This window comes from Antedon mediterranea, chromosome 6 (genome assembly GCF_964355755.1).
Source record: "Antedon mediterranea chromosome 6, ecAntMedi1.1, whole genome shotgun sequence".
NCBI classification, from domain to species: Eukaryota; Metazoa; Echinodermata; class Crinoidea; order Comatulida; family Antedonidae; genus Antedon; species Antedon mediterranea.
Window position 1 is genome coordinate 30,100,646 of NC_092675.1, and position 13,082 is coordinate 30,113,727.

The window sequence follows — 13,082 nt, forward strand, 5'->3', positions numbered from 1 at the left end:
ATTGGGTCTATGTCCGTAGTTCAAACCCAAAATTTGAATTTTGTTACATACTGTTGCAAAGATAGTAAAAAGGGCAAATGTTTTAACTTGCCATTTAAAGTATGACCATTATAAACATCACATGGTTCCATTGAAATGAAAGTGACCACATACTGTATTTACATTCTAGTGTAAATTAATTTGAACATGACATATTTCTTTGTGTAAATGCTGCTTTGTTGTCCAATCATCTTGTTGTTTATACTATGTACTTTAAACCCAATCAGGACATTCTGACAGTAAATCCATATTCTTGGTTCTTTTTTGTATTTTGTCTCTTGGAAACTAGTACAGAACACTTACTGTTAAGCTCTGTCTACACATGGAGAAATCAGTTAGCTAACTGATTTCTCCATGGTCTACACTATCAAACTTTATGTAACAAAAAAATGTGATGTGCCCATATTGACGTGATGATGTCATATCACTACCATATTTAAGCATATCACTACCATATTTGGGCACATTTTTTTGTCAAACTAGTTTGATAGGTAGACAGAGATTTACAGATATTCAGTTTGGAAACAAATTCATTTTTAATCTACCTTATTTGACCCATTTAATGCCATATCGCCCTTCTTAAATATCAGACTACCAACTGATTTCTCAGATATTTTGTTTCCTGTTGGCATGTAAATTACAAGGATGCATAAGATTTAAAAGGAAAGATTGCAATAAATTATTATTCTAACAATTGGTGGCCAATCAGAAGCAGTATGACGTATCATTGAGTATCACTATCATTACGCCAGGAGCAGATGCAGATTTACTTGTATTATTTACTGAAAAGGTGTATGTTTGGTTTACATACTTGATGTATTGTGATAACAAAAATGAATTTAAACATTACTTTAAAATTGTTAAAGATATATTGTCTCACTGGAAAAAATAATGATTTGTAGAATATTCTACTTTAACATCAATAGTAACATTTATTTTAAACAGTTTATTTTGTCTTATAATGAATGAAATTATTATTTTTGTTCGTTTTAACTAACTTTATTAATTATGCACTATAATATCACCTATTCTATGTTCTTTATTATTTATGTTTAGACATCTTTGCATTCATCAAATTATTGTCATTGAAGAGTTTTGATTCACACAAACAAGGCGTTGGATTTGTTCATTCTTAAAAAATAGGATACATTTAATTAAAAAACAGTACAGTACTGTATGAAGGAAAACAGAATTCTGATATTTCATTCAAATGTTTTAAAATGTAGTAGTACACAGCCTTCACGTGTCACATAATTAAATTTTATTTCATGATATGCTGGCTAATGGGCATATATTTAATGTTTCCTTTAAATGCTTTTATGAGTTTGTCATGTGATTAGTTTGTCATGTTATGAGTTAAAATAGTATTCAGACATCAGTCATGTGGTAAATAGACTCTCGGCTGCTACTATGTCCTTTAAAACATTTAGGTAATTGTGCCACAGTATTTACCGGTATGTATTAAGAAGGGAATGTGAGGGGATAATAAAGAAAGGATAGAAAGAGAGAGGATAGAAAAAGAGGGGATAGAAAAAGAGGGGATAGAAAAAGAAAGGATAGAAAGGAAGGGGATAGAAAGAGAGGGGATAAAAAGAGAAAAGATAGAAAGAGAGGGGATAGAAAGAGAAAAGATAGAAAGAGAGAGAGAGAAAAAGAAAAGATAGAGAGGAAGGGGATAGAAAGAGAGGGGATAGAAAGAGAGGGGATAAAAAGTGAGGGGATAGAAACAGAAAAGATAGAAAGAAAGGGGATAGAAAAGAAGGGATAGAAAGAGAAATAATAGAAAGAGAAGGGGATAGAAAGAGAAATAATAGAAAGAGAAGGGGATAGAAAGAGAAAAGATAGAAAGAATGGGGATAGAAAAGAAGGGATAGAAAAGAAGGGATAGAAAGAGAAATAATAGAAAGAGAAGGGGATAGAAAGAGAAATAATAGAAAGAGAAGGGGATAGAAAGAGAAAAGATAGAAAGAATGGGGATAGAAAAGAAGGGATAGAAAAGAAGGGATAGAAAGAGAAATAATAGAAAAGAAGGGATAGAAAGAGAAATAATAGAAAGAGAAGGAATAGAAAGAGAAAAGAAACTGAAGAGAGGAAAGAATTAACTTTTAAATGTGAAGTAAAATAAAAACGATTTACCTGACAATGTTTTTGTGCGTTAATCTATTGAGTAGTTCAACTTCATGTATAACATTAGCTCTGTTGTCATAGCGTGTATTCATCTTGAGCACCATTACTTCTCCACTTATTCGATGCCAAACCTGTAAAATGAAGAAAATACGTCATACAGACTTCAATAACGTCATTCGAATGATAGTCCATTGCTCATGGTGCTGTTACTCATACAGCAAATTACATTGTCTTTATTAATATGCTTACAATTACATAAAGACACACCAAGACATTGTACAAAATGTGTATAGTACATGTTCAGTAATTGCAGTAAAGTACGTTTTGTAGTAAGTAGTCATTATTAATGAATGATTTTGTTCTGGCATTTTTAACGATCTATAATTCATGTAGCATCAGATGGTTGAACGTTGAAGAAAAAAGATTAGAGAAAAAGGTCTACGTATATCTGCCAGAATTGAAAAATATATACATACATACATTGTTGAAATTAAACGCCATTTATTTACCTATTTTCCTCTGTTTTTTTGTCAATTACTTTTGTTCTTACACGCAGATTATAAATTTAAGTATGAAAAGTGTATTCATATTTACTATACAGAGTTTACAACAATAATTTTGGATGACATTTTAAAGTTTATTTTCTAGCGACAGAAATAGGCAAAACATTTTAAACAGTTAAATTTTAAATTTATTTTTATTCTGTCTCAATTATAGTAAATACTTGTTGTATCTGATTTTTTGGCCATTTATTATTGTAATACTAGGCATATTACAGTATATTGTACTTTATTTATTTTTTTTGCAATTTTAAGAACACTATTTTTAAAGAAATGTTATAAATTGATAAGGATAGATGAACTTCTGATCTAAGTGAATTAAGGAAACGATTTATCATTTTAACCATACGCAAGAGTGGATCTAATGCTATAATCTTTCACACCAGTAGCTAAAAAAGCAAAAGATATTTATTTAAGATAATTGAGTAGAAGTATATAAAGAGGCTATTTGTCTGATAACAGTTCAAGAGATAGTTACAATACCAGACTGTTCACAAGCTATGTATTATTCCTTCTAGTTTTCACTGTTTTATTTATATAGACTAATGAACCATTTCGAGACAAGTTTAGTATTTTGGTGTTCTTTGTGTTATGTAAGCGCACGCTTTATTGTAATTAACATGGATGATTTGGCTCTACTGGAATCTGATCAGCTACAGTACACTATCAAATGTTTGTACTTGAATCTAACAGAAACAGATAGATTTGATCGGCTACAGTACACTATCAAATGTTTTTACTTGAATCTAACAGAAACAGATAGATTTGATCTGCTACAGTACACTATCAAATGTTTTCCTTGCATAAACAGAAACAGATTTGATCTAAAGGTCTGTTTCTGCTGCGAGCAAATAAACGATTAATAAACTTTGTGAATAAGTATCTAAGTATAAATAAGTATAAATATCCAAATGTCAACACTGGTTCTCATTTTGCTTGGATGTTGTAAACTGGTTGCTATTCAGCTGCATTGCAAAATAATGGTTAATTGTTTGACAGCCTGAGCACATTGCATGTTGTTAGGTAATGCTAATGTTTTATTGACGACCACCCACGGATATTAAACATTTTTTTTTAAATTCTATTATGAAATAAATGTTTGGTATGTAGCAGACAAGCCCTTACTGTACAGTACAAGTTGTCATACAAATATAATGTATACAGTATCTCAATAAAGAAAAAAAAACAATCAAAAACAGGTCATTTATAGAACAGTATTATTAATAATCCTCTGGTATAATCCCACCCCTCTAGAACACGAAATTGGGCCGGCATGGAATAATCCCCGGGAGAACCTTGGTTCAGGAAAAAAATTATTAGTATTCGTAAGCATTTCTTGTAAAAACTCATCTGAACTGACTAAAGATAGGCCTATATCCAGACCAAAAGTCAATACTGGGACTATAACCGGAGATATGCCTGTTTGTGAATGAAACACAGAAGTAAGGGATGGGATTAGACCCGAAGTGGGATTAGACCCGAAGTGGGATTAGACTCGAGGATATACAATACCAGTTTTATGTGTTACTATAATTACAGTATCATCATTATTACTTTCATTACCATGAAATCCTTATTTTATAAAATCTATTTTGTTAATAATAACAGCTTACTGGGGATTTGAAGAATACAATATAAAGGTAAAAATGAACTCAAGTTTATTGAACCAGTTAGATAAGCTGTCAGGTATTTCAAAATGAAATTGTGAGTAATATCTAAAACGGATTCATTGTTAGCCTATCGGACATTGGAAGCATTATAGATATTGTTTGAAACTTTATAGGAATGAACCAGGAAGGGGGATGTGTTTATTTCCTGTTTCTAACAATATTGACGTGTATAGCCTACGGTAATCATCACGATCTCTTTATATCTATTGTACACATTGTGTTGTTACTTCCAATATTAACTGATCTTTCAATTGATGTAGGCCTACTGGACAAGTAGTAAACCAACAAAACAGCAATTTGAAAAGGAAAATTCTAAAGTAGTAAAATCATCTTTTATTTCAAATAAAAAAAAACATATAAGGTATAAACCAACATCCCAGGTCACAGCTTGGAGGTCAGAGCATGAAAGGGTAAGCAAGACAACCAATACAAAACACTTAAAATAAGAAGGTACAAATAGTAGAAAACACATCCAAAAGCCATAACATTAATAATAGATTGCTATTAAAAAAAATTGCTTCCACACAGTTACATTTCTTCTGAAATACCAAATCATTTTTTTTGTTACCATATTCAGTAATTTTGCTCCCTGAAAAACTGGTGGTATTAGTACGCCATTCATATCATTTTTACTTTTATGTTGAACAATATTCATTTTGCAATATAGGGATTTTTACGAAAAATGGTCAAAGGCACATAGCGTAAAACAATTACTGATTGGGTGTCTTTGATAGTTGATTTGAGACCATTTTATTTGTCCTGTTGGCAATAAAATGAAGGTAATTCTATCAGTATTTACAAGTTATTTCCTAGCACAACATAAACGGGTCCAAAAGTCTTTCTATATGCGATTAAATTAGAGAAAAATGTCAAGGTCTACTACTAGTATACACCTTATATTAATATTAGTAATGCTGTTATCTTTATAGCCACTTTGCCAAGCAATCTTGTACCAAATGACTGATTTTTCACAGTCGACTTTTCATTTAACAGACTCTCTGAAAACCAGAAACTCTCCCAATACCAGAATTTTCTTGAGGACCAAAACGTCCCAAATTACTTTTCAAAAACACATTCCGAAAACCAAACATACAGTATTTGGCCAGCCGAAATGTGTCTGGTATTGGGAGAGTGGACTGTATACTGTACAGTGACACTGACCAGCAGCAACACTGCTGTGCGGAGGTTTAATTCACAGAGTCTGGTAAACATGGCAATGACATTGACATTAATCAATAATTATCAATCATATCATTCCACCTACTCATTGCAAGTCTACAGAATGTCTGCCATTATTACTACAGAAAATTATGCCTACTGTAATTACAGATGTACAGAAATGTAGATTTAAGAGGAAAATAAATTATGATTTGCTGTAAATTATGGGAAATTACAGTAAAACGTAATAATTATGGACGACACCATGAAAAGACTCGTTTCCAGGTTTTTTGTCCAGTGTGGAAGTGCCAAATGGTAGACCGTTGGCCTTTCGCTTTCATAATGTGCCAAACAGTCAGAAAATCTGCTCCAGTCCACATGCCCAAACTGACATGTGTAAAAAAAAAGATAATTGAACTTTTCTATATTCTTTGTTTTGCCTGGTTTTAACTTCACATATCAATATAACTGATTTTGATCAATGTTTATTTGGTATTATCTGATCTGATATTATTCAGGAAGTTATTAATTAAAATTAATTATGAAGTTTGTCAGGATGGAGTATCAGTTGTAAACCCATTGTATGTTGACCTTTTGACCTTTGTATGTTGACCTTTGTGTGTTGACCTTTGTGCTGACCTGTCAATCTGCCTGACTTTAAAATAAAAACATAATATTCAAAAGCAATAATCCTGTGGTTGAATTGGATTGGAAAATATGATAAATTAAATTCAAGTGTTTTATAAATCACAAGGAATTAAAGCAATCACTTTAAATAAATACGATGATTTAAATAGTGAGTCAATGGCCAAGTGGTTAGGTAAGAGATGTTTTATTCTGAAGACTCACTTTATGACAAACCCATTGGGCAGACAAGACATTCTATAGCCTAGCCTTATGGTTCTGGTGTTTCTTGGCAGGAGAAACTGGAAAATTTTCAATAAACCGGTCAAATCGCAGGGTGAAAATTCAACGAAAAATAACGGTTATGTGATTGACAAATGTAGTATCTCGGATGTTTGACTGCTTAATCTCATTGCATTTTGGATAATATTAACGTTTTTGACCACCCACAAATTTAAACGGCTATTGGCGTGTAGAAAATGTAGTCAGTCTAAAAATATAATTATTGAAATAAACGGTATATTTGGTGCTACAGCAGATGCAGGCCCTAAACATATATTGCCAAATATGTATTATTATGATGATTTTTGTGGTTAATGTATCCTTATTGGTGACATTAAAGTCTCCAAGGACATGTGGAGGTGCCATATCAAAGGGTACTTGGTGGAAATAAGCCAACATCTCACCCTCATCACAAACAAACAACTACTAACAATAGAACTTCAACAGAAAAACAGAAGCCACATCTATTAAACGGAACAGTTTGATAAGATAACAAGCTGATGATAGGCTGCTGAGAAAGAAAATGAAACAATAACTGAGAATATAACGAGGACATTCAAACGCTATAAACAATACAATGTTGTATTTAAACATCATTTAAATAAACAATGTGAAATTGAAACTACAGTTTAGTGAAGTATAACAAAGGAATTGAATAACAACATTCCTGACTTCTGTAAACTTTGTTTATAAATATAAAATAGAAACAATTGGTATAAAAAAAAAAGTTATTATTTTAAAATTTAAAAGTTAAGTGAAAACGTGATGTTTATGTTATTCCATAAATTTAGAAAGAACAAAGGGAAATGAAGTTGACTATGTATTTTTAGCTCACATAATGTAACTGTATTGGATCATCAATGTTAGAACTAGTCTGGCTTTATTACCAAGTATCAGTAAGGCCCCGTTTCTGCTGCCAAAAATATACCGTATATATACGGTATATTTTATTTACGGTATATTTTTTGGCAGCAGAAACGGGTCTCCTAAAAAATATACCGTATATATATACGGTATATATACGGTATATTTTATTTACAGTATATTTTTTGGCAGCAGAAATGGGTCTCCTAAAAAATATACCGTATATATATACGGTATATATACCGCATAAATATCCCCATCGGATATTATACGGTATATTCCAAAATATACCGTATATTTTGTACCCCGTTTCTGCTGCACTCAAAATATACCGTATATGTGACCCGGCCCATGACACGAGGTCAAAAACTAACAGAGCGTGACGCGTTTGTTTGCTTTTTCTGCTGCATTGACACACACGTGTATAAGCAAGCAACAGATCAAAATATCACTGTGGACTGAAGAAATAACTATTTTTGCAATTCAATTGTGGGGAGAAGTGAAGGTTGGGGGGAGACTACATGGTAAGAGAAGAGATACCGAGATTTACAAAAGTATCTCAAACAAAATAAAAGCAGAATTTGTGGTAGACTTAATAACGCCAAAGTTATCGGCAAACGCCGTCGTCTTCTTTGCATAAATCTAGTCAATGCCCATTCTACATTTCTAGATTGAAGTTGTGCGGTGTAAATTCGTTGCCACTTCTGCTCATTAAATTTAAAATAGAAAGCAATGCTACAACGTTTTGAGAAACCATCATTGCTTTGTTTTTGTCATGTAACCTCACTACACGAGACTCTAGGTCAATCCATACTTCCGTCTCACGAAATTCATTTTGGGTAATGAAAGCCAACTTTTTTACAGCCCACCCACGAAGTATGTGCAGCGGAAACGGTGCACGAATTTCATATACCATATATTTATACGGTATATTTATACGGTATATTTGGGTTGGCAGCAGAAACAGGGCCTAACTTTTTGCTTTAAACAAATTTAGGGGAAAACAACTTTTTGTTGTTATAGAGGCAAACAACCATGTATTTTAGTATTTTTAGGCAACTTTATATCATAAGATGGTAAGTATGCTATCTTTGGTAGTTTATTATCATTATTTATTTCTGTAAATGAAATACTGCAAAACATTCTGCAAAATAATTGAAGGTTGTGCAAGCTAGGCATGAAATGCACTAAAGGATTTTAAAGTACTCACCAGTAATTAGCTGTTGTTGAGTGTAGATTTCCAATCAAGGTTAAGAACAAAGATTTAATAGATTAGAAGATTAATTATATAGCATGGAACAGTACTCTGGTGCATATAATAACAATAATTCTAATGCACTGGCTGCAAAATGCAGAGTTTATTCAAATTAAGTAACCCGGGTATGGGACGATAAAATGAGGCATTACAGTCCAGTTTAAACAGTGTAAAAATATACTACTGTAGTTGGTACTACAGTAGTGTAGTGTAACTGTGCTTGTTGCAGCAATAATAATTATTTTAACAAATTGAATTTATTTTAATTTGTCGAACTGGTTGATTAATTTTTAATTTTATAATTTTATTTTATATTAACTGTACATTCATTGTATTTTATACAAATTATAAAGTTCATTCATAATGATTTAATAGTTATTACGGTTATTGAAGAATTTGTTTCAAAAATACAGCAGAATGGTTGATTGTTAAAATAGTGTGAGAAAAAAAATTGTATAATATTTATTCAGGAATTTGTGGAATTTATTTGTGGAATTAAATATTATTACTGTACATACGTCATCAACATAGTTTTATTAAATTTTAAAATCTAAATCACAAGCATACATTTGTATTGGTCGTCAGTCACTGTTCAGATTGTTCCCCTTCTTTATAATAATAATACAAACACACAATTCTATGAATATGTTTATTTATTAGCTGGCGGCTAAATGGCTGTCAAAAGCATGGAATGAAAGATGAGAAACCAATTTGCAATGTAAATAACTGCTCAACCGTGACGTTTTCTTACAATGAATGACAGTTTTTTTTAACCGCTCCCCCTTAGGTGGATATTTAAAGTGCAATAGATGGCCCCTTTTGATCTCTAACTAGCGTCAATGAAAGGCCAGACCCAACAAGTTTTTGAAGAGCTAACTAAAAATATGTACAAAGTCAAAATAATCACAAGATTCATAAAATATCGCTATCATTATAAAGATCCAAGAAGTAAAACACGAAGTTGACACAAACAAACATAGATTTGTATATATATATATATTTATTTTGTATATCTTTGTTAATTTTGTGTTTTTATAGTTTATTTTGTATTTACTGTTTGTATTGTTTGAGGGTCCCTAATGATCAGCTGATGCTGGATGGACCACCCTCATAAAATATTGTTGAAATAAAATAAAATAAATGTAAAACACATTTCAACATAAAACTGTGAGTGAGAAGGATGTTATATTCAGGTCTACTGTATGTACTAATGCATACTCTAACTTTATAAATTTGTACTAACTTTATAAAATGTGCAAACTTTAATGAACGTCTTCAAGTTTGAACTTCAAATATTATTTGACTTCAAACTGGTTAAATTTTTTGGCAAAGAATCCGTCAAATTGTTTACGACTACTAGGATCTCTCTTTGACCCGAAAAAGTATCGTTTATTGAAATGACATGACAAGAAATGGATTTCAACAGTAAATATAATTTAAATAGTGTCCCAGGACTACTAGTAGTAAATATGGGAAAAATACAGATGTGTTTGAATTAGTATAGTACATTAATAAGAGGAATTTAAATAGAAAATCTATTGAAAACAACAACTGTTTTTTTTCCAACAATATTTAAGAATGGTGGTCCATTCAGCCAAAGCTGATCATTGCATTGAATGACCTAATAAGTTTATAATCTGTACTTTTAGTCTAATTGTGCAGTGCTGATATAATCTGATTGACATTTTGTATTGCTGTCGTCCAAGTACCATTAGATCAATTCTCTTCTTGTAGTTGGCATTTACTATGACATGTCCATGAGCACTTTAACAAATTATAAATGAATCAACGAATTTCACTAAATGTAACTTAACTTAACTTAACTTATTGATAGTAGCAGCAGAACAGTAGCAGTAGTCTAGCGAAACTACTTCATCAAAATACTTTACTGCTAAGTACTATATAAAGTATTTAGAATGAATGTTTTACACTTTAAGTGCAAAAATAGAACATGTATATTCCTTCCACTCATTGTTTAATTAAAGTTTAAAGTATACTGTACAATTAAAGTTAAACTTAACTTTAAAAAAAATTATACCAAGGTTGGGATTTCATTAAAATAACTTTGCGATGAAAACAAATATTCACGAATCATATTAAATTGAATATTCTACAACTAAAAATTAATTTTATATATAAAAATATTCATTAATTCACAGACCTGTTATGTATGGATTAAGATGAATTAAGTTTTTAAAGAGACACGTTTTTGTGGCAGAAACTGTTTAGTTGATAATAAAACAGATTTAATCAAGTGTGGAAATCTACAGGCTAAAACTGTACACCAAAGATATCAATTATTGTGGTTAAGTTATTAAATTAAATTGAGATTACCCTTTAATTATGGTTATTGCCAAACACATGATTGTGTCCCAAAATGAACAAATAAAAAGAGGATCCAAACAACAATACAACAGGTACTGCACAGGTAAGCAGCACTTGGATCTATCAATCTATCTCAAGTTACAATTGCACATTCCAACACATCAGCAGCAAGTAAACACCTTTCTTCAAAATTTTCTAAACTTGGTCATGCAAATATTGCAGACCGCTTGAAAAGAAGCTTAAATAAATGAACATATGCTTGATGCTACCTTGTATACAGAATGAATTAAATTATAACTTATTAAGTTGCTCTTTTAAAGCAATCAATTTGATGCCTCATCCATCCAGTAGTCTACGGTTCAATTACTATTTTCTTTTAAAGTAAATTGTTAATGTTAATTTTTTTTTTTGGTACAAATTGTTTTTTTTTAAATTTATGCTAGATACAGTAGTTTCTAACACATATTTTTTGTGAGATGCAAGGTAGAATTTTGTAATAACATGTCATCAATATGATGATGACCAGAATCTATATCCTCTAAAATGTATGAAACAGATTGCAAAAAAAAAGTATTGTGGCTAAAGATACTGTGTGACAACCATATCCAACCTGCTGACTTCTAAAGTACACTTATGTATTTTTTTTAAACTACATTGGCAGAAAATTTCTTTAAGCGGGCGCTAGCTGTATGAGCCCTGCTTTGCATGTCTTTACTTAAAATTGAAACACAAAAAATGTTGTTTTTTTTCACAATTAGCTAAAAAAAATACTCAAATCGTAATTTACAAAAAATAATTTAAAACAACTTACTTTGGATACATCTGAGAAAAAGCCTTTAGCAATTGGCTCCAAGACAAAGTCATCCAAACGATTTAACTTGCTAAGTGCGGACACAACAGCTCCGTAACCTGGTGACAATGGCATCCGACCGGCAATACTGTTACGCTGTCTCGCAGGAGTTGCATTCCTATTCTTTTCTGTTGTTTTTCTTTGGACACAGCCATTAGGACTGGTTGATGGTGGGCTATCTGTTGTTGACTCATCAGATTCCATTGGTTGAAGCATCATCAGGCTACTGTATGCCTTGTATGCTATGTTTCAAGCTCTGACATCGTTATGCTAGAAAAAAGTGAACTTTTATAGAGTAAATGTACATATTAATTGTGAGTAAAATCATAGGTTTATTTTTTGAGGATTAGTAAGTGAATCTACTATATACTAATAGTAATACTCTACCATTATGCTACTGTTACTGCTGCGATTAGTTATGTAATTTGTCGGTGACGCAATGAAATGACGACACTTCAGTTCATTTTATGACCTGTACTGATGAGTAAATATAGACTGTAGAAATTGATAGTAGGCCTACTGTAGAAGTACCTAGCAGACAATACCTGATAACACTGCTTACTGGAACTTCCTATGTAAATTTCTGTAGCTATTGGGTGATGTTTAGTTAATACAATTGCATTGTATTGTTTTTATTTATCCTATTATTTTTTGGGTTGGTTTACTGATTTTGTTTTATTACCCTGTATAAATACAGCCTGTTGTAGTGCTGTTAAATTATTTAGATTTTTAAATTGCTATAAAAAAAAGAATAATTTTTTTAATAAAAAAAAATAAGTAAAAAAACTGTGATGATTCAACAGGGAGAGGAGCACAATAGTAGGCCTATTCTACTGTACAGCAGTACTTTTGGCTAAAAAAATGTCAAGTTATGTAAAAAACATATTTATTTATACAAACATAGATAAAAAATGTAATTGTCCATTCATAATGCACGAAGGTACAGTATCCATATGGCTTTCCTCTAGGCCTAGAATAGTAGTAGTAGTACTAGGCCTAGTAGTACTCAATTGGGCACCTGGCTGGTCTACTTAACCCTACCATTGGCCTAGTCTACCACACACACACACTAAATAAATGATTGGCGGCTAGAGCCTAGAGGCCTACTAGGCCTAGCTAGCCTTGCTAGGAGAGCATAAATAGGCCTAGCATGTTTTAAGCTACAACACTTAATCTACAAATACGTCTAGGACCCGGTCAATTAAATAGAAGTAGAAGTACCTGTTTCACCGACTTCTGATAAACAAATCGCATATGTAGTAGAATTGCCACAATTTCTAAGTTATAGGCCTAGGCTGCTTCCGCCAAAACCAACATATATGTCCACA

General features: G+C 31.7%; 1 protein-coding gene across 2 annotated transcripts in view; it reads right to left on the bottom strand.

Moving 5' to 3' along the window:
- Positions 1-13,082, bottom strand: part of LOC140051318 (dual specificity testis-specific protein kinase 1-like) — a 30,058-nt gene extending 16,976 nt beyond the window's left edge. Inside the window, exons 1-3 of one of the 2 annotated variants that reach the window (XM_072096489.1) lie at positions 12,976-13,082; positions 11,716-12,024; positions 2,176-2,297 (exon numbers count right to left, since the gene is read on the bottom strand). In XM_072096489.1, coding sequence (XP_071952590.1) covers positions 2,176-2,297; positions 11,716-11,973 — 380 coding nt within the window. In that variant the 5' untranslated portion in view covers positions 11,974-12,024; positions 12,976-13,082. Of the gene's footprint in view, positions 1-2,175; positions 2,298-11,715; positions 12,040-12,975 lie in introns of both variants that reach the window. The other variant, XM_072096490.1, reaches the window with a different exon arrangement.